Consider the following 22,618-nt stretch of genomic DNA (forward strand, 5'->3'; position numbering starts at 1 on the left):
CCTAATACTATTGTCAACCATTTTGAAGACCTAAAATACACAGTCGAACATAAAACCATGTCGAAATAAAATTAATATGTTTACCACGTGAGACGATATACTTTGAAACTGATATATATTAGTTTGTTGAAGAGCATAAAAAGTTTATTCAAATTACGTTAAAACAAAGAAAACAGTTTTTTTAATAAAGTCATCTATTTAAGAGAAATTTATGTCTGCCTTTACGTTGTGGGAAATACTAAACTCTTAGGAAACCCAGCATATCAACAAATAATCATTATTTAAAAGTTTCAAAACCTTCTGTTTAAATTGTACAAAATGAAATAGGGAAGTCACGAAGCTGTTGTTTCTTCTATTCTTCATACTTAATTTAGTATTCTTGTTGCAGGTACTTGAAAAATGGATAAGTATGCATTAATTTATACAAATGTTTGTATTTTAATTTCGCGCAAAGCTACACGAGGGCTATATGCGCTACCCGTCCCTAATTTGGCAGTGTAAAACTAGAGGGAAGGCGGCTAGTCATCACCACCCACCGCCAACTCTTGGGCTACTCTTTTACCAACGAATAGCGGGATTGATCGTTACTTATAACGTCCCCACGGCTGAAAGGGCGAGCGTATTTGGTTTGACGGGAATTCGAACCTGCTACCCTCAGATCACAAGTGGAGCGCCTTAACCAACTGGCCATGTCAGGCCTCGATATCAAAAAGAAGTAAAGCCGTAGATTATTTCACGACAGAGCTAACAATAAGTATTATAACTTTTTGCAGAGTTTAGTACAAGTAATTATAAATAACATTTGTTTGATTTTCAACTTCAAGTTTTACCTGTTGCTTTAATTAATGTTTGCTGATTGGCTTAAGCTCACAGTTGTCGTTAATAAGAAGGGTTTCATTTACTTGTTAACCTCTCTCTTGGCCCGGCACGGCCAAGCGTGTTAAGGCGTGCGACTCGTACTCTGAGGGTCGCGGAGTCGCATCTCGGTCGCACCAAACATGCTCGCCCTTTCAGCCGTGGGGGCGTTATAATGTGACAGTCAATCCCACTATTTGTTGGTAAAAGAGTAGCTTAAGAGTTGGCGGTGGGTGGTGATGACTAGCTGCCTTCCCTCTGGCCTTATACTGCTAAATTAGGGACGGCTTGCACAGATAGCCCTCGAGTAGCTTTGTGCGAAATTCCAAACAAACAAAAAAACATTAACCTCTCTCGTTCGCGGTACTGTCTCACATCTTCAGCTGTTCGTTGTAAACATAAATTCATAATTTATAAAACTGAAATAACTAACTGTAACAGACAGTAATAATTGAAGAAGTAATTCCTTTATTTTATCACACTTGAATGTTAATATTCATTTCTAACCGTAACGGACAAACTGATTAACCATACTCACCAACTGAATAACCGGTGATTCTCTACTTCATCGTAACTCGCGTTCTTATGGTGATAAACAGTTTCCTAAACTCTCGCCTGGCATGGCCTAGCGCGTTAAGGCGTGCGCTTCGTAATCTGAGGGTCGCGGGTTCGCGCCCGAGTCGCGCCAAACATGCTTGCCCTCCCAGCCGTGGGGGGCGTTATAATGTGACGGTCAATCCCATTCGTTGGTAAAAGAGTAACCCAAGAGTTGGCGGTGGGTGGTGATGACTAGCTGCCTTCCCACTGCTAAATTAGGGACGGCTAGCACAGATAGCCCTCGAGTAGCTTTGTGCGAAATTCCAAAAAACCAACCTAAACTCTCAAAAAAAAAAAAGATCCTAATCATTAAGCTGCGATCTCATAACTTTGTTGAAAACTTCCTCTAGCCATGAAAAAACAAAAACATTACAAACGTTTAAAATAATAAAAACATGGACTACAATAATTTCATGTATCTATATTCCACAAATATTTCGTATAAGTATAATTAAATGGTTAAAGATTACAAGTAAAGTAATTAAGAAAGGGTAATACAGAGTTCTCCAAAATAAGTGTAGGGATTTCATATAGGTAGAATAATTAATATTAATGAAAAATATTGTCCAGCGTCTTCAAAATGAAGAATAAGAATTCGAATTGCAATTGTGAACAGTTGAACAAACCAAACATGAGTGTTCCATGCTTAAAGAAGTGAACTTGGTGTTAAAGTTGCTTCTTCTGAACATATCAACTGGAACTGGGGTTTCAACGAGATTTCGTCACTTGTCATAATGTACGAACAATAATGGCAGTAGTAGGTCCTCAACAGTCCATGAACACTACAGAATTTCAAAGATAACATAAAGACAGAAAATGATGAATAGCCTTTCACGAAAAATTTTAACCTTCCCAATGGAAGGTGACATATTTAGAGGACGTCAGTATGTACCAGCTTGTGGTGGATACCTACCGTCCATTATTGTTTCTACTTAACGATTATAAGAAAACTTATCGAACTGCAGTTTCATAAATGATAAACGTAAACTATATCAACAAATCACTTTAAAACCACACATTTTGTTTTGAGAGCTTCTCTTTCTGTTTTTTTAGAAAAAGAAGAGTAATTATAAATATGAATTATTTCAAATACAAACGACTCAGTACACTGACTGCACCGTTTATAACTATCACTTGATAATACTTAAAAATTAAAAAAGAAGAACTTTAATTCCAATTACCAACACGGTTTCTACTAAATATGCTATCACAAGTAGAAAATATTTATTAATATTTATTACGTGTATTATAACACAGTATTATTTCTTCCGCAAATTCTATGTGCCTAAATTTAAAATGCTGAATAAAACGCTAAAAGCAGGGTTTTGATATCCGTGGTAAGAAAAGCACATATACCCCATTATGTAGCTTTGTGCTTTAACAATAATCAAATCAAAATGATAATGTAACTGACTGTATTTTGACGTGTATTTGCTTTATTTAGCATATATTTGCAAAATGGGCTGTCCTTTTTGTGCTTAGCACAGATGTCGGAACTTTGTTTTAGTGTCATAATCCTTCAGACTTACCACTGCGCCACTGGGGAAGGAGGAGTCGATGATTATTTAATAATATTAGCAATTCTTGTAACGAAAACTAATGTGTTAGTCACATTTTAGAGTGAACTTTGCAAACATGCAATAAATCACTTCAAATAAACTAAATCTTTAGCTCATCCAGACTTTATTATTAAAATCCATTTTTTCTTTTTTCTTTTTACCCTGTTTGGAAACTTATAAGCGTATTCCATCGTTAATGAAAAGTTAAATTTTGAGCCCGTGAGAATAATTTAATCATTATTTTGTCTGTTTTTTCCTTTCATTTGTGGTCAAGATTCAGGACATCTGTTAAATTTCACCAGCAATGATATTAATACTACGTTTTTCTTTTTTAAGTTATCAGACAGCGGTACTTTTTATTTTCACTAGTAGTATTATTAAAGTCGTGTTCGGACTTCAGGACGATTGTTTTTTTAACTAGTTGTATTAGTCATGTGTTAATGGGAACCAAAACGTCAGAATACATTTCTATTTTTGTTACATGCAAAAAAGTTATACAATGAACTATCTCTCCTCTGCGGGTATTAAAATATTAAAACCCGATTTTTCAGCGTCATAAAAACCAGGCTTACCGCTAAGCCATCGGGAGACGCTTCAGAATAAATAATTCACACACATATTTCACTCTTAACTCTACAAAAATAATAAAACAATAAACTTTATTTTATAAGTTGGGTCATTGATATGATCAAACTCTTGTAACTCCCTAAAAGTTCTACTTAGATAACATTTCGTCTCCCGTTTCACAGCGAAGTTAAATAACAACAGCAACATTACCTTAAAACTGAATATGCAATTGTCTTTTGTTTGATTTTATACCCTTCAGTTAAGAGGTGTTTGATTTTTGACATGTTGTTTCATTTCTACAATTTGTTTTTCGTTTCACCTCTAATTTTACTGAACGTAGGCTATTACACACTTTAGCACGATATATACAACAAGCCCATTTGTGATTTCATCAGCCTTCTGTTGTTTACTTGACAGGTACTTATTTATTGCATAATAATTTCTACAGCAGGATCTGAATAAAACGCTAAAAGCCGGGTTTTGATACCCGTGATAAGAAAAGCACAGATAACCCATTATGTAGCTTTGTACTTTAACAATAATCAAATCAAAAACAAATAAACACAGTCTGTTAATGATTACAGGTGCACTATTATGCTATGTAGCACATTACCTGAAACAGGACACTATTTTTTTTTTCTCTCCCTCTTTTACAACTAAAGCTTAAAGTGGAAAGGCTATTCGGAATAGATGTCTAGTTGGTAAAGAAAACCAAAACAATTTCAACAACACATCCATTGAAAGAAATCTTTAACTGAATGTTGACAATTATATATCAATATCGTAACTTTATAGATTAAGTGTTTGATCGGGACAGAATTACGATATTCTGTTTTCTTATGTGCAACTCTAATATTGGCACTGCGATTGCTATTTTATTAACGCGGGTGTCAAATATATCAACCAAACAAATCAGTTGGAGGCAAAGGGACAAAATGAAGTATGTGGTATTGAAGCACCCATATTAGTAATACATAGAGAGGTTAACTTCATGAAGATGGATTTTACGTCAGTGTTTCCAAGTTAACCAGGAAAGATATTTTCCTAGTCAGTAGTTACATCATTGGATGTGCGTCAATATGCATTACATATCATATAATAAATAAATGTTTTTAATTTTGGTTCATTAAACACTTGAAAAAATTCTTATAGTTAAATATAGCGATGTTGATAAGTTATACATTATCAACAAAACATTTTGAATATGAAAGTTACTAATTTGTTTTATATCTTTCTAACGTACTTTAATTCTCATCTTTACCCTATTTATTTCTAATGCTTTAAGTTCCCACTTATTTCTTCAATATCTTTCGCCACTTTTTTCAACCAAATAAATACTTAATAACTTCGTGAAAACTTGATAAATAACGTATGAAAATGAAGTCAGAAAAAAACTTTAATACTAGTTCTCCCATAGTCTCAGAATGTAAAAATAAGAGTAAACTAAAAATGATACGCTATGTTCACCTGATGAGCTCTGGATTAAGCAATACGTTTCGTCGACAATATACGTAGCGAACATAGAGTGGTTGAAACACTGTTATCACACACTCTTCTACTAATTCTTGAACACCCCTAAGAGAAAGTAAATAACTCTGCGTTAAAATGTTATAAGCCTGCTACTAATGTATTATCACAAGTATGATTAATTATAATCATGCTTCGCCAGCTGGAGAAAGACGTTTAACCATTATCAGTTGTTGTTCTAACAAATGGCTTATATAAAAAGCGTTTCGATAACTGCTGTGTTGGTTGTGTTCCTGCTGCCCTTATGACCTCTGGATTGAATGAAATATGTTATCAGCAATGAATACAGCGAACGTAGTTTAATAAAAATAATATTATTATACACTTTTCTAATTTTTCAAAATCGCTAAGGGACTAGATAAAGAATGTAATGTTAAAGATGTATAATAATAGGCCTAATACTAATGTCTTATAGAAAATATAATTGGATATATTACGTTGTATTAAACTATTATATAGTTTTAGTGACATAATTATTTTCAAAATACGTCCTTGACGCGCATTCGTAGTAGTATGTTCTAAAAATGTTCATTTCGCATTCGTTTGCTCTAAAGAAGCTCTAATGTAGGAATAAGTGTTTGTTATTTCCTATCCTTGCCAAACCTTGTTATTTTCTTAATATCATTTTTGTATATAATTCCTGTACAAAGTTTGGTAAGCCTTTGAAAACCTTCGTTCGTCGTGGCCTTCTAGTAACTGATCCAGTTATACCTACTTCACTGTCATGCCACTCCTATTACATTGTAAGTCTTGAAGGTTTCATGCGGTACACACTTCCCGTCTCATAGCTTAATCCTGTGGAAATGTAGACCTACAAGTTTTCCTTTGTCACAATGTCCGTCCAATACCTTAATTCTGTTACATTCTAGGGCGAGCAGCTTGCTAACATGGCGTAATATTTAACCTGTCTTAGTTAATCTCATGGCACTGTAAGCCAAATATCTTCCCCGCGGAAGATTGTTCTATTCTATGTCATAATCATGATTCAATGTAGGCTTAGTAGCTTCCATACTGTATACCGCATTTCCCGAATACCTTAGCTGTTTCAATGTAGGCTTAACAGTTTCTCTGCTGCACACAATGTCCATCTTAACCTAATTCAAAAAATCGCACAGTTATAAAAAATTAGTAAGGCACACCAACAAAAAACATTTTTGCAAAATTATACTTGTATCGCCTTCGTTAATTAACGAGCACAAAACGGCAAACTATTATTAAACTGTGGAATCTTAATTACTTACTTATATAATTCTAACATTTCACTTTTTAACACGGAAAGTGTAAAATATATTCAATTAACCATAAAAATTAGAACACTTTGAGGTCTCTATCACAACACTTTTATTAAAACAACCTAGGACGTTTTTTCCTTGCGCCTTTTGTTGTTCACATATACTTCTAATTAAGTCTCAATCAGCCCAGTGAAATTTTCAGAAAGTACACCCTTGTGCAAATTAATTGAAACAAATGGTCATTTTACAATATTTTCAGCATGGCAGCCGGTGTAGGCTTGCTGGACCCGCTGATTTCCTTCAATATTCATTTTTTCACACAGACGGCGTCATTAACTGTGTTTTGCAGTATCGTCGATCTATTTTTGGGATATATGACGAAATTTTGAGGAATATTACGTCATTCAAAATTGCATTAGAATGGCAAGGAGACCAGTCAAAAAACAACTTCTTACCAACTCAATGAAGAAAAAACGGTATCAATGAGGTCTGAAATACAAGAACTGGACGCAAGAACAATGGAGGAAGGTGTTATTCAGTGACGAGACTCATTTCTTCGTACAGGGTAAAAGAAGTCTGCATGTTTGCAGATCTCCATGTGAAAAACTTCGAGAATCTCACATCAATCAGTTCGTAAAACATCCCTTAAAGAAGATGTTTTGGGGCATTTTCAGCTACTATAGCGTCGGAGGTATGATGCGAGGACCACAGTACATCGAAGTTTTGCAAAGAAGAGTCGTTCCAGAATTGAAAAAGAGATTTCCAGATGGATCTGGCATTTTTCAGCAAGATCTGAAACTTGTGAAGAATTTTATGACTACAACGCGAATAAAGGTGCTGGACTGGCCTGGAAACTCTCCGGACTTAAATCCTATTGAAAATCTTTGGGCGATTTGTTAAGAAAGACTTCGGGGAAAAGACTGTACTACGAAAGATAAGCTTATTGAGGTGTGGTACCGCGATCCAAAAATTAGTAAAGATTGCAGTCAACTTGTGGACTTGATGTCAAAGCGGATTAATGATCTTCTGAAATATAAAGACGGTCATATCATGTATTAATTTGTGAGTAATTTTTGGATTCTCAGAAATAAAACGCAAAAAATTGAAAAAAAATCGTAATTTTCCGTCTTGTTTCAATTAATTTGCACAAAGGTGTAGCTATACTTCAGTACAATCCTGATCTTTGTGTGTTCCGTTTCCGACAGTAACATGTGCTCTATGGATTGGTATGTGGATTGATAAGAGACAGATTCTGAAACAGTAATGGAAATCAATCGCCTCGCGATCATTGCTGTTACACTCACTGCACATTAAACTATAAGCCCTATTACGTCACATTATTCTGAAACATCTACACAAATGTAGTTTTCCCAGATTTGTTTTTAAATCAGTATTATTATTAAGTCATTAGAAACCTTTGCGTCTGAAGTTGAACTCTGAACTACTCATTATCATTATTACTCGCAGATGCCTGTTGAAAGAATTTAAAGGTAATTTTCTTTGAAATAATGATAAATAAATAAAAAATGTACAGTCAATCCAATGTTTGGATAATAACGCATATACAATATAATTGTCTAATGGGCCGTTTACAACCGATTTTGTTTGTTGTGTTTTGTCATTTCACTCCAAAAAGGAATTGCACTGCATCTGCTTTTAAGCAAATAAAACTGAATACAAGGCACTGTTAGGAAAAATGTTTGAGTATTTATTCAGTGGGTGTACACACAGTAGTGTGCTCACCTTTGCTAAGTAGCCACCAGGATTTTTGTCTCTGGATTCTCTCATTACATAAAAAAAACTAAAAAATTTTCCAACAATGCATCGTATTCCGTTTTGTATTGTCTTGTCTTGCTTGAAAATAAAATCAATGCATTTTTTCTTACAAATAGCATTACTTCATTTAATTTTTGGTAATATTTATTTTAATTTTGTTTATAACTCATAAGCTCTTCATCAAACAAATGTACAAATATAAATAACAAAATCTTAAGTAACTTTATCGCGGTGCAATAAATAAGCCTGAGGTAATACTTTTTTTCTAATTAAGCCTAAAATTAAGACGTAGTGTCGAATCACATAGTCTAGGACCAAGTGCCTAAAGTCTTTCAGGAAATAAAATATGTTAATTCAGTCTTAAACCTGAGTCATTTCTGAAAAAAATTAAAAAATAAAACAAAAATTTTGATCAACGCACACAATAAATTGAGAAATTAGCAAATAGTTAATAGATTTTATTTTTCACTTTCGCTGTCTAAGCATTTCGTTTTATACTCTCAGTACATAGACTAACAATAACAGGTCGTCTCTAAATTAGCAACGCTATAACATCCTATAATAATTTCCAAAACCACTCTATGACATCCTATAACAGTTCAGAAAACATTCAAATAATATTGTACAATAATTTTAAAATCCACTCTATAACATTCCATAATAGTCAAAACACTCTATAACATCCCTGTTAATTAAAATACACTCTATAACATCCCATAATAGTTATAAACAACCTGTGACATCCCATGGTTATTAAAATACACTCTATAACATCCCATGCTAGTCGAAAACACTCTATAACATCCAGTAATTGTTAAAACCATTAAGTAGCATATCACAATGATTAAAGCACTCTAATACTCCTTAATATTTACGAAAACCACTTTTGTTGCTAAGAAACATAATATAAAAGACTTTGTTGAAATGCAAAGTTAAGAAAAGACAGACACTGCCTTTTACATATGTATTACGCTTTTGCTTTATATGTAACTGGAATCTGGAACTGGAGGGAGACACAGGACCTAATCTTCAGGAGTAAAGTCCTCCAAGCTCATTCCTCTATGGCAACGGTCTTGGTTTTCACACTTTGTATTTAAAAATTTTACTTTTTAATTAAGTATCATGTTCGAAATAGTTTTCTATACGTTGAACTAAAAAAAATTGTTAATTTGACCAAAAACGAAAATGAAGAAAAAACACTATATATCTCTATATATTTACACACACACACACATTTCCATACATGAAAACGTTTAGGGTTTTAATCCGGAAAGGCCCGGCATGGCCAGCTGGTTATGGCGCTAAACTCGTAACCTGAGGGACGCAGGTTCGAAACCTTATCATGCCAAATATGCTCGCCTTTTCAGTCGTGGGTGCGTTGTAATGTAACGTTCAATCCAACTGTTCATTGTTAAAAAGTAGCCCAAGGGGTGGTAGGTGGTGATGACTAGCTGCTTTCCCTCTAGTTTTACACTGCTAAATTAGGGACTACTAGTGTAGCTTTGCGCGAAATTCAAAAACAAACAAACAATAAACCGGAAATGTTTCATCATCTCACTCAAAATTACTATAAACCCTTCCTCCCATTGTGAACTATCTCCTCTCGTAATAAGTCAAGAACATTTTTAAACACAGCTTTATTGTTTCTATAACAAAGTTCGTTAAAAGTTTTTATATTAAAATTGTGCATAATGATCAATTTGCATAAGGACTAAACGTGGTGACGTACAAAACTTATTAAAGCCATGAAACTGACAATTAAGCTGTAATGTAGAATATACAGATATCAGCGCCCCCTATTTTACACGTTGTAGGTGTAGAGAACCGAAACGAAAGTTTAAGCTTTTGTTCTCGTGGAATGATGTAGTCACCCCCTGGCACAGTGTTAAGTCTTAGGATTTACAACGCTCAAATCAGGGGTTCGATTCCCCTCGGTGGATTCAGCGGATAGCCCCATGTGGCGTTGCCATAAAAAAATGCAAACAAACGATGTATAGCAACTCGAAGAACATCAGCTGGATCGCGTATGAGCTTTGGATGATCTGTGTGAAGTTTAAAAACACAGAGTAATAATTTTCTTACATACTATACATGCACTACCTCATTCGAACATTCTTTTAGACTATCAATCTAGTTACAAATTCGAAAATACCAACTAAAATATATATATTGGTATTAGAATTAACTTAAGGATTACTATTTTTGTTAGACCACTCTTTAAGTAACCGTATTTATAAATTTGCAATTATTTATACAAAGTTACATTTCTTAAAACGCAAGGCAAAGCCGTTTCGTGTTGCCGCCCTAACACTACTCTGAAAATCATAAAAAATCTATGCATTGTGTGTTACTAAACTACTCGGCCCCGTATGGCCTGTTGGTTAGGACACTCGACTCGTAATCTGAAGGTTGCGGGTTCAAATCCTCGTCACACCGAACATGCTCGCCCTTTCAGCCGTGGGGCCATTATATGTTACGGTGAATCCCATTATTCTTGGTAGAAGAGTAACTCAAGAGTTGGCGGTGGTTGGTGCTAAATTAGGGACGGCTAGCGCAGATAGCCTTCGTTTAGCTTTGTGCGAACTTCAAAACAAACCAATTTACAAAAGGGTACTTATATCGTGTGCATTTATCTCAGGGTCATATTTTCTTAAGTACTTACTCGTATGTTTTTTTCTAATACCAAATTCACGTCGAGCTATCTGCTGTGTTCACAGAGAAATATGTTTGTTTGAGGTTGAGCACAAAGCTACACAATGGACCATCTGTCCTCTACCCAACATGAGTATCGAAACCCGGCTTCCAGCGTTGTAAGTCCGCAGACATACCGCTGTGCCACTGAGGGGCCTACAGAGAGGAGTCAAACTCCTAATTTTAACATTGTATTTACTGCTGTCCCACAGTTTTGTACGCTCTGCATAGACAGTCAGTAATAGTGCCCCAAATAATTCAATATGAGAAAAGCATTCTTTATCCCATGCCTCTAAAACTCCTAATAAAATAAATCATTAGCTAATTAATAGAATATATAGAATAGAATATATATATAGTTATATATATACATAATAATACGTTTGGTAAAAACAGGGACGAAATATTATTAACTTCATCACCGGAGAAACACGTGTGCTGTTGGTTCGTGATCTGTGTGAAAATTACTTGGATGATATCGCAGGAACGTAGCACAAAATATTGATCGAAAAACAAGCACGTGCATTGAACATTCAAATCAATGGTTAAAGGACAACATGCTTTTCTTGTACCGTAATAGCTATTTATTTTTTATATCGACAACTCGCAAGAATTGACTGGCGTCTTCGGATTTGAGTTTACCTTAAATCAGTGAGCTTTGGATTTATTGTATGAATGAAATTATTAAGGGATATTTAAGTTCAAATAAGTTGCTATTTTTGTCTCCATTGTATCAGAGTCAGAAGAAAAATTTAAATTTCTTTTTAGCTCTTTATAACGCTTTATGTTAGCAAACTCTTAACTTCTGTTGTTTTGTTGTTGTTTAATGATGGGCGCAAACTTTAACATTATGTAACAACAAAAGGGAATTCGAATATAATCACAAAATATTAAGCCATTATTTTCCTTATGCTAGTCAGAAATATATTAGATTATTAAAAATATACAGTATTTTGTTTCTTTTAACATAAGTTTTTCGTGGTTAAAATAAAAGTTGCCTTGTGTGGAGAAAGGTCAGCCACCAGTTAAGAATCTAGCTAGATGTATCGAACAAGGGGTGATTTTTTATTATCTGTATGAAACTATCTAGTGGGTTAGGCACTGCGCCAAGCTTCACATTTTCACTGTCGGGTACATAGGTATAAATATTGTTGGGATATAACCCCGAATTCTAGTACTAGAAGCTTAGAGATTCGCCAGAGAGCCATCGATGACCGAAACTATGCAGATACTCTTTTAAAGAGATTAGCCAGTAGCCAGTGATAGTTTGATAAACTCCGTAATATCATATACATTTCGTACCCTTCTAAAATAACTTTGGTAGAACGAAAGCTTACTTGGTCATCAAAAGTCTAATTATAAATAAAGCTTCATGTGGTTTTAAGTACTTTTTGTTTGTTTGTTTTTACTTCCATTGATATTTGTTTAATGTTTCAACTAAGTAGGCTTTTATTTTATAAAACACGGTATTTAAAAGTATATTTATTCGTTTGTTTGCTGAATTTCGCTCAAGTTACTCGAGGCCTATCTGTGCTAAACGTCTATAATTTTGAAGTAGGGAAAGCAACTAGTTCAGACCAACCACCACCAATTCTTGGATAATTTTTATTATGAATGGATAGAGGTGTCAAATTATAACGTCTGCGCATAAAAGGGACGACAATGTCAGGTGACGAGGAAACGCAATTTTTTTTAGTTTAGTGTTCTTATTATCAGAATATGCTGGGTCCTTTAAAACATATTTAGTTGTATTTTACGCATTAAGAAAACTTTTATCCGGGATAACTCCAGTAAACAAAACCGAAAGTAATATTACTAATAGAATGTAAAGATCATTGAATTATTTTATAAGATGATAAAAAGTACATAGTAAATATTTTTACAAGAAAAATAACGGTTAATACTTACAGATGTAACCTCACAACAAAAATTTTCATTATTGTTTCTATCACTATATTCATAAGGATTTGTATATTTCAAATAGCTTTGAAATTCCAAGAGTCATATAACAGAAAAACATACGATAATTTCAATTCATAAGGAAGCCGCCAGAAAAACACTTAAATTTTCAAAGTTGCCAGACAACAGATTGTATTTATCAAGTATATGGTAAGTAAATGGATTGGACCTTTGGCTGCATTTATTAACTATAAAGTGAGTAGTCAGGTTGGAACTTTGGCTAACATTTATTAACTATTATGTGAGTGATTGAATTGAAATTTTGGCTAAGGTTTATTAACTATAAAGTGAATAACTGGATTGAAACTTTGTGTAATTATTTTACAAACAAATAAAGGAATCAGGAAAAAGATTAGGAACCTTATTTTACAGATAAGTAGCTAAAGAGAGAGAGAAAAAAATAATGTCTGTTGTTTCAATGTTCTCAAAAAATATATTCTTACCGACAACAGAACAGTCTGGGGTTCTTGTTTATATTTTGTGGATCAATGTTGAAAAAATAATAAAATCTATGTATTTTTTATTGGAAAAAGAGCACAACTTATTCCTTTTAAATCAATGTATCCTGCTAGTTCAATAGTAAGTCAAAGAACTTATAAAGCAAAAAAATCGGGTTTCGATACTCGTTATAGACAAAACACATGTCACCGTTGCGTAGAATGTACTTTACAACAAACAATAATTTTGAATGAATTACGCTGTAAACATTGTTTACATTATATAACACGTTGTATCAATATCATTGATACGATTTCAGCGCTACCTCCTTTTTTGATACAGCTTAAACAAAACACGTAGTGTCGTTTTAGTTTTCTGCGACCTTTCGTTATAGAAAAAAACGGACGGATAAAAAAAAGTTCAGATTAGTTGAAAGATTGGAAGACTATATTTTCATCGACAGGAGCAAGTGTGGATTTATAAGGATAAGATAACACCATGACGCTTTGATACCCAGTTGATTGACTGATTATTCTTAGTCTCTCTGGAGCACGACTTAAGCCGTCTTCTTATGGATCGTGTTTGCTGTAAGGTTTTTATTGAAAGAAACCGTAATATCAAAGACAATAGTGTGTAAAAACAAGATGTATGAGAGCGAATAAACTGACGAATCCATGTATATATATATATATATGTAGTAGAAACGTATCTCTAAAGATATTGATGCGTGAGTTTTAATGCCGAAGGATCGTGTTGCAATATTGAAACATTTGTATATGAACACTGAACAGGAAGTACAAATTATTTGTGCATGGCATGTTTTATTTCACCACTCGCATAGGGTTCCATAGATTTTTACAATAAAATTTATCATTTTATTGTAACTCGACGTATTGTTTTCGGCACTTAACAATTAAAACCCACCGCCAACTCTGGGAATACTAATTGAATAGTAGTACTCGACTGTCACTCTTATAACGCAACTACGGCATCCAAGTGCGTAGAGTAATTTTGCAACAAAGAAACGCGAACCTTGGACCGTCAGACCCATAGCTCGGTACAATAACTATTGGGCCACGCCAAAACTTTTATTTAGTCTCATTTTGTCTCTGTCATTCGTTTTACAAACATTTAACCAGTCTAGCTTCTATAAGTTTTTGTTGTGTGTTTTTTTCGAGTGACTTATTGTTTATTGTTTTTATACAACTATGTACAAATATTATAATACCAAGTTCCGACTCTTCAAGTCAGGTCACCATACAAAAGGTGAAATCTATTGATTTGCTTTCTACATTATATGTTGTTCCTTACCATTGTTGTATAGTACTGAATCGATTAAGGCACAACTGAAAAAGCGCTAACAGTATATCCATATAAATGGCATCTAAGTTTTAATATATTGTTGTTTAACAGAATCGTTTGTGGAATAAATGCTGTATATACAGGGGTATAAAATAGAATCTAATGGCACATACAAATACTGGAATAACAGCAGCAGTATATTAAACACTGGATCACACCAAAAACCGTATTAAACAGTTATCACAATGACAAATATTTTAAGAACAATTTGAAACGCATGAAACAGTGGATAACAATTATTAATCAATGTTAAACAGCAGTCCAAAGTTATTTACGTACCTAAACAACAGGTTATATGTACAAAATGATTATAATAATAAATATATTAGACACGAAATCGCAGTATTGAACTTTAAGGTTCAAATAATAACATATCTCATGCTAATAAATATTATTTTCGCTAGAATTCTATTATTTACCTTGGATATGATAAAAAAAAAAGGTCAATAGAAATGACTAGTCTTATTCATACAGACAGGAAAGTTATTTATTGAAACGTGGTTCATTACAGGCTGACTGAAGTGGTAATGGTCACGACATGCCTACAATATGTACCATGTTCATAGCTTTATTAGCTTGAAATGCTGTGTGTAAAACTAAACATATTATGGATGGGTCATTACATTTTGCTGATCCTAGTAGCAGAATGCCGTGATAAATGAATATAGCATAGTGTAAAAGTAGTCCGTGAGTGAGTGGTAAGTTCGAAAAATAAAAGCGCAGGTGCTGCAAGTGATGAACCACTAACTTTATAAGGAATGCTATAGTTATGCAGATGAGTAGGTAGTGTTTGAAATAAAGAAGTTGAATTTAATCTAAAGTTCCGAATAATATTTCAACTAGTTTACGACGTTTCGAAAAATATTGTAGTTATAAGAACTCAAATATTTATCTTTTAAAACTATCTTTTCGTTTCTAATTACATCAGCCTCTTGATATTTTATGGAAATTGTAAAAAAAAAAGAGAAAAGATTGGGTTTATAGCAAATATTCAGATAATATGGAAATAACGATAACCAAAAAAATATTCTGTTCAGAAACAAATTTTCGGCAGCCGTAGACATTCTAATCTTTAAAAAGTCGGAATAATAAAAAAATATTACGTTTACAAAAGATTGATACAGCAAAAATTATATCTTTAAGAAAAACACCACCATTACAAACACAAATATTCTTTCATACGTAACTTCTGACTATTAACTATAAGAATGCAACTTACAATAAATGTAACAATCACAAATATTGACCTCCTGCAGAAAGTATAGCAGAAAGAAATAAGGAAAGCTGCCAAGGAAACTTGAGATTATGTTGATAAAGAAAATCATTAAAATCATAAAAAATGTAAATTGCAAAGAAGTTATGAGCGTCACTTAAAAAATCGTAGATGTTTAGATGCTGATAATACTTTAAAAATACATTTTTGTAGATGAATTTTTCTGTTGGTCAGACAAATTAGAATTTAAGCGACATCAAATTGATAAAAACTAGTGCCACATTTAACATAACTAAGTAGCTGAACAGATAAACAATTAATTTCTTTATATTCCGATATTTTAATTCGTGAATAATCAACATTATAAATACAAAGATAATCACTATTAGGTAATAATTGTATTCCAACAAACCATATCAGTTGAAAAATAGAAATAAAAATTAGAAAATTGGACTCAAATTACACCCGATAGATGGACCATCAAACAATAGGTCTTAGTAAGTGCAAACAAATTGTGCTCATGGCAACAACATGGCAGTAACTCAGTTTGATACGTGTATTATTTTAATACTGTTTGTTATTTGTCGAAAAGATACATTGTACGAAGGCAAAAAATCTTGATTAGTATAAACACGTTTTGTTTTTCCTAATGAAAAAGATTTCAATAGTCACAGACAGAAAATTCATGATTTTTGCTCTTTTATACACTGATACAATCACAACATTCTTTAGAATAGCTGTATCGTTACATCAGAAAAAATAGTTTTTTATTATTTGCTTATTTCTTTCATGTAGTGCGACCTTTAAATTTTCTGGAACTTACTATTTATTTAAGATAATTTTCCATATCTCTTTGTATAAATTAATTAGCTCAGCATATCTTTTTTAATCAGTCTCCAGGTGTCAGCTTTATTTTACGTAAACATTAGAGCACAGTTTGTTTGTGTGTTTTTTTATGTTAAAAAAAATTAAAGCAAAATATCACTATAATCTTTATTATATAACACTCTCGTCGCCGGTCACAATATACTGAAAACACACAACGCCGCATGGAAAAATGTGCTAAACATTCCTTGGAAGACCTGATAACCTTCATGATGTCATTCAACTCTCTTTATATATCACTCATTCCATTGTACCTTAAGTCATACATCCGTGAGTATTTTTTGTGTTTTTTACAGTCCGTCCGCGGCCTTTTGCTTGCCGCCAAACCTCCACTCGCTTCCTCAAAATTATTTTGTCATTCGTTTATTTTTTTTTTTTTTTTTTTTTTCGCGTAGCTGTTCCAAAATATTTTTTATCGTGAGTGGGGACGAAGACGTTGTTTGTCTATTAAATCTCTCGCGAAGCTACACGAGGGATATCTGCACTAGTCATCCAAGTGCAAGACTAGAGGAAAGGCAACTAGTCATTACCATCCATTGCTAACAAATAGTGGGATTGACCGAAACGTTATAAGACCCCCACGGCTGAAAGGGAAAGCATGTTTGGTGGGACGGGGATTCGAATCTGCGACCCTAATCGCCTGACTATGCTAGGCGGGGATGAAGAAAAGGTTTTTTTTTAATATCTTCTCCTCCGGTTAAGTGTTTCAAATCAAAATTACTATCATTATTTTGCGGATTTTGCGCCATCGTTCTCAGTTTTCCCCTAATGAAGAAAAGTCCACCTTTCGAAAGCATTCGGATTGTGGGATTTTTTATTTGACATTCAGCTTATGGGATTTCGGTTCAACTTTACTTACGAGAAAAAATAGAAATAGAACGATCGGATATTAAGTTCAGTAAATGACATAAGTTCGCACAAACTTATAACTAGAAATTAGAACTAAAACTTTCGTAAGGTGTTCAGTGATCGAACTTTTGTTTTTCACCTGTCTCTACTCTTTCGAGTTGCAAGTATTTTTGTTATGATATCGTAATTAACTGACTTTCTTGGAGTTAATGAAAGAAAGGATGGTTTCACATATCCTGTCTTTGAAATGAGGAATTTAAACGTATGAAACATTTGTACAAACAGGGCCAACGTATTCTTTTAACGCGTAAAACTATCAAATACATCTAATATTTTTCTATGTGTGTCATCAGTGAAGTCAGATTAGGCTTGAATTTAATTTATTATCCTCAATAACATTTTCTTTTAAAAATACTTGAGGTTTTTTTTTAAAAAAAATGTCATACCCAGTTTCACTTTTATGGCCCTTCTGCGACTCTTTAACAAAAAATGAATATCGTGATATTCAGTTGACTATTCCAATTAATTAGTATCAGGAGAACTGCTCATATGGCTATCCCAAATAGTTGAGTGACGTTTACATCACTACCTTTCTGACTATTGAAATGACTATTCCAGTTAATAACTGGTGCTCTGTTCATGTGACTATTCAAATAGGTAGCACCGTGTTCATGTTTCTGTTCCCATATCTAATAACCTGTTCATGTGGTTATTCAAACACCTGGCGATATGTCAATGTGACTATCCCAATAACTAATGACATGTCAATGTGACTATCCCAATAACTAATGACATATAAATGTGACTATCCCAGTACCTGAAGACCTGTTCATGTGACTATCCCAATAACTAATGACATGTCCATTTGGCTATCCCAGTACCTGAAGACCTGTTCATGTGGCTATCCCAGTACCTGAAGACCTGTTCATGTGGCTATCTATATTAATACAATAATCTATCACTGTCCCAGCCTCACATTTACTTTATTATAAATTGCCATTTTCACGGTTCATTATGTTTCTACACCATGAAAGATTTAATATAGTTGTTTATATAACACATTGTTTAATATAGTTGTCAGCAACTTAGCCTTTGTAACAAGAAGAAGAGTATCGTCCCCAAACATCACATACAACTCTTTTAAGGCCTTCCTTTATAAAAATGAAATGAAAGATTAACAGTATAAACATAAGGTATCAACTACTTAATAATTAGTAATAAAAATGTAACTAATTAATTCGTCTTAAGTACGGGCTACTAACCATGACAACAGCTGATATCCCATCGTTACAATCTTACCGTAAGTACGTAAAATGACTTCATATTAAGGATGTCACACGTAACAGAACACTAAGTAAATGTTTTGCTTCTCTTTACCAGAGGACAGACACACTTGAGAAGATATTTTACTAGGAAGAAAATTTACTTAACTTCTTCATAAACAGGTGGTCGTTTAGTTTAGTATTTTTCCTAATCGCCAGAGTGGTTCACTTGTTTGTAAGGGATGGAACCTCAGGTGTCAAAAAATGTAGGATATTGAGTATCAACAGTAATGGAGATTAGATATCACCAAAGGTGAAATATTGAGTATTAGCTAAGACAATATATCAAACATCAATAAAGGTAAGATACCAAATAACAATAATCAAGATAGGATGTCACATGTCAACAAGTATCAAACAAGATGAGATCTCCATCATCAAGCAATAATAAAGATAAGATTCTAAATATCAACAACCCAGATAGGATATCACATACCATGCATCGGGCGTAATGTCTAAAATAAAGTATTTTATAAAACGCCTTAAATATTTACGCTTTTGTGGAGTTTTTGAACCTTGAAGATGTTGTAATTCAATAAAAACAAAGTCAAAAGTTTGTTCACACTTTTGCCAACGTCAAAGCTCTACAATTCTAGTTTCTCTCACTGATGTCAATTGGTCTCAAACAAAATTTTTAAGAAACATTTTTCTCTTTCTACACAATGTTTTATGTTAACATAATTTAAATTAGTTTATATTCACAACAATTGAACTCATACGATTATATCTAGTTGTCGTAATGAAACTGCCGAGTAACCACTAATAATGTCAGTTGCAAATTATATTCGATCCATACGCTTGCCTAAATGGATTATAGTCTAAGATTAGTATAATATTGAATGAGAAAGGTTCAACTTGCCCTTGAATGAGCTATTAAACGTAAGGTCATTTTATGAAGAGTAATGTAAGGATAGTTTTAACAAGTGTAACTGACTTAACGTTCAGTAGTTTACAAATTAGGGCTTTTAATAATAACGAAAGCCATAACGCTTAATATTATTAATAATAACATACTATATATATTAAACATATTCATATATAAAATAAAAAAAACACACTCATATATACCTCAAAATAAGAACTAGTCAAGGCAGCGACTTTTGAATAATAAATCAGTTAGTCAAGCGGTGCCAAAAAAAAGACTCTCCAAGTATTCGCTAAAATCAATGACTACCTAACATGACCATTAAATATTAGTCATTTTTACTATTGTGTAGTCGGAAAATAGTCTGGTGATGGTGGCAGGGATACCTGGCAGGTAATAAATTTGACTGCTCTCTGATAGTCGTTATGACTTTCGTTAGGTAGTCATTCTGACCAATTCTGACTACCTGACAATAATCTCATTGCCTACCTGCAAACCACTACAGAGTAGTCATGACATAGTCAGTGTGGCCCTATTCGTCCAAGGAGCGGTTGTCATTATGACCATCCATTAACAATGGACTGTTGTCATTATGACTATCCAACGACCATGGAAGATAAGTCATGTTGACCCGGTCAGGACCACCTCTGCAATGTTACTGTTAGGCAAAGAGACCATCGTCAGTCAGTAGTGGTCAGCAGAACCATCACTGAGCAGTCAACCCTGCTGCCATCTGATGATTTAATCTAAGTCCCAGTAACCTGCCACCATCCTGAAAAATATATAATGCATTTTAGCAGCACCATTTTTATTCCAAACTGAACAGAAGTGTATATCAATATACATGTACGAAAATAAAATTCAAAATGCAGCAACAATTTGAAAATAAACAACTGAACTTTACACTTGGTTTTTGCAAATTCACACATGACAAGTTACTATTACCAGATCTAATATAACCTTATGGCTTTGAACACTTTCCTCTTTCTTTACCTTTGGACGTCTTGACAGATTTCCCGCTGCAATGTTTTTTGACTGGCCCGGCATGGTCAAGCGCGTTAAGGCGTGCGACTCGTAATCTGAGAGTCGCGGGTTCGCATCCCTGTCGCGCCAAACATGCTCGCCCTTTTAGCCGTGGGAGCATTATAATGTAACGGTCAATCCCACTATTCGTTGGTAAAAGAGTAGCCCAAGAGTTGGCGGTGGGTGGTGATGATTTAGCTGCCTTCCCTCTAGTCTTACACTGCTAAATTAGGGACGGCTAGCACAGATAGCCCTCGAGTAGCTTTGTGCGAAATTCAAAAACAAACAAACAAAATTCTTCACTAATATTACGCATTACAAAAAATGTCATTTAATTTATTTTGTTACTAATGAACATATTTCTTGCAGAATACATTTACATCCTTACAAGTGGTGATATGGTCATTCCTGTTATGCACTTTAGGGCGAATTTTATTGGGCTCATTGGCTTTTGGGCTCATAAAGTCAAATGTATAGATAAAAGAATATATTTGTGATGAAAATATATTTCACAACAAATATAACATAATGCACATGTGGATAGTACTTACACGAACACCTTCAAGTGTTAGGTTTGGGGCATTTGACAGCTGAGGGTAGCACTTAAATATTTCATCCACTACTTGGTCATACTGCCTTGAAGTGGGATATCTGGAAAATAGAGGTTGGGCAGGCTATCAAGTACAGATGAAGACATCTGAAGAGATATAATTACACGCTTGTAATCAGAAATGGTACACATGGTATTCACTGCACAGCACTTAAAAGGTATAGTTGGAAACCTCAGTGTAGACTGCATCCAGCAAATGAAAGCGACCTTCTTTCTCAACAGGCTTCCCTTGCGACAACAGCAAAGCAGCAGATCTAGGCAGACTTGATAATTTTTCCAGTTTAAAGGGTACCGGCCAAGGCTTGAATGCTTAGATGCTGACCAAAGAAATATCAAATAGTTCAAAACACTTACAAATTGGGGTTGACTGATTGCAATGAAATACTAACTAAGGTCTCATTGTCCCAAGTGAAAGATGAAACTGTTTCTCCAACAGATTGAAAGATCTGTTTGACATTCATTAGCACATATCCTACCATGATGATATGGACTGAATTTGTTCAGTACTGGGACCGGGTGAAGATGCACTCTGCTTGCTTAAAGGCACTTCAGAGTTCGGTGGATTCTGGTCAAAAATAAATTCTTAACAGGTCTAAATTTGTAATAAAAAATTAACAACAATAATTGTGTTATGTTCAATAATGTATATTGAACAATTTTACTTCTTTTCTTCGGAATAAAGTTTCCGCAGAGTGATTTCCAATGACTACATAAAAGATTATAATCACTCAAATTTAAATGGGTTGCGCATTCTTACAAACGACTTACCACAACAGCTATCTCTCCGTCAGAGGCCCCAGCATTAGAAACCAGAGAAACGCGCAACTTTGCTCGTGGTTTTGGAATGTCAAACCATTGAACATCCACCCAGTCCTGCCAGTCTTCCATGTACACTTGAGCTGACAAGTTGGTAGCATCTACATCCAGATTTACGTTGTCAGACATCTTACTGGGCAACAATTCCAGATCATCCACTGACACCACAATTTTTTTTCCCTTGTAGGTAATGTGGTAGGATAAAGCCATCTGGAATCTAAAAGTATGGTACTGATCAAAAATGATTTATATGCATACACATGCAGAAAAGTTGTCATTGAAGAACAACTACAAAACACCAAAAAGATATATTACATTTCCAGCAGAACTGGTATAAATCAGTTAAATAAAGTAATTTGGTTTTTTCCCTAACAAATAGCAGCCTTTAAGAGGTGAAAGCAAATATAAAAGTAGTCTGACCTCAATAGATGGTGATGATAGTGGTGATTTTGGTGCAAATATGCATGACACA

General features: G+C 33.9%; 1 protein-coding gene across 2 annotated transcripts; it reads right to left on the reverse strand.

Moving 5' to 3' along the window:
* Positions 1–1,722: 1,722 nt before the first annotated feature.
* On the reverse strand, positions 1,723–22,359 carry LOC143258467 (uncharacterized). 2 transcript variants are annotated; one of them, XR_013032299.1, is made up of 2 exons: positions 5,046–5,205; positions 1,723–2,234 (listed from the first exon to the last, which is right to left on the reverse strand). XR_013032299.1 is itself a non-coding variant. In XM_076517482.1 (2 exons), exons 1-2 carry the CDS (start codon positions 22,354–22,356, stop codon positions 2,175–2,177), a joined length of 318 nt encoding a protein of 105 aa, XP_076373597.1. In that variant the 5' UTR covers positions 22,357–22,359; the 3' UTR covers positions 1,723–2,174. The 2 variants fall into 2 exon arrangements, 1 of the variants encoding a protein (XP_076373597.1); XM_076517482.1 differs by lacking the exon at positions 5,046–5,205 and adding an exon at positions 22,099–22,359.
* Between the last annotated feature and the right edge of the window lie 259 nt (positions 22,360–22,618).

Source organism: Tachypleus tridentatus, chromosome 8, assembly GCF_004210375.1.
Source record: "Tachypleus tridentatus isolate NWPU-2018 chromosome 8, ASM421037v1, whole genome shotgun sequence".
NCBI lineage: Eukaryota > Metazoa > Arthropoda > Merostomata > Xiphosura > Limulidae > Tachypleus > Tachypleus tridentatus.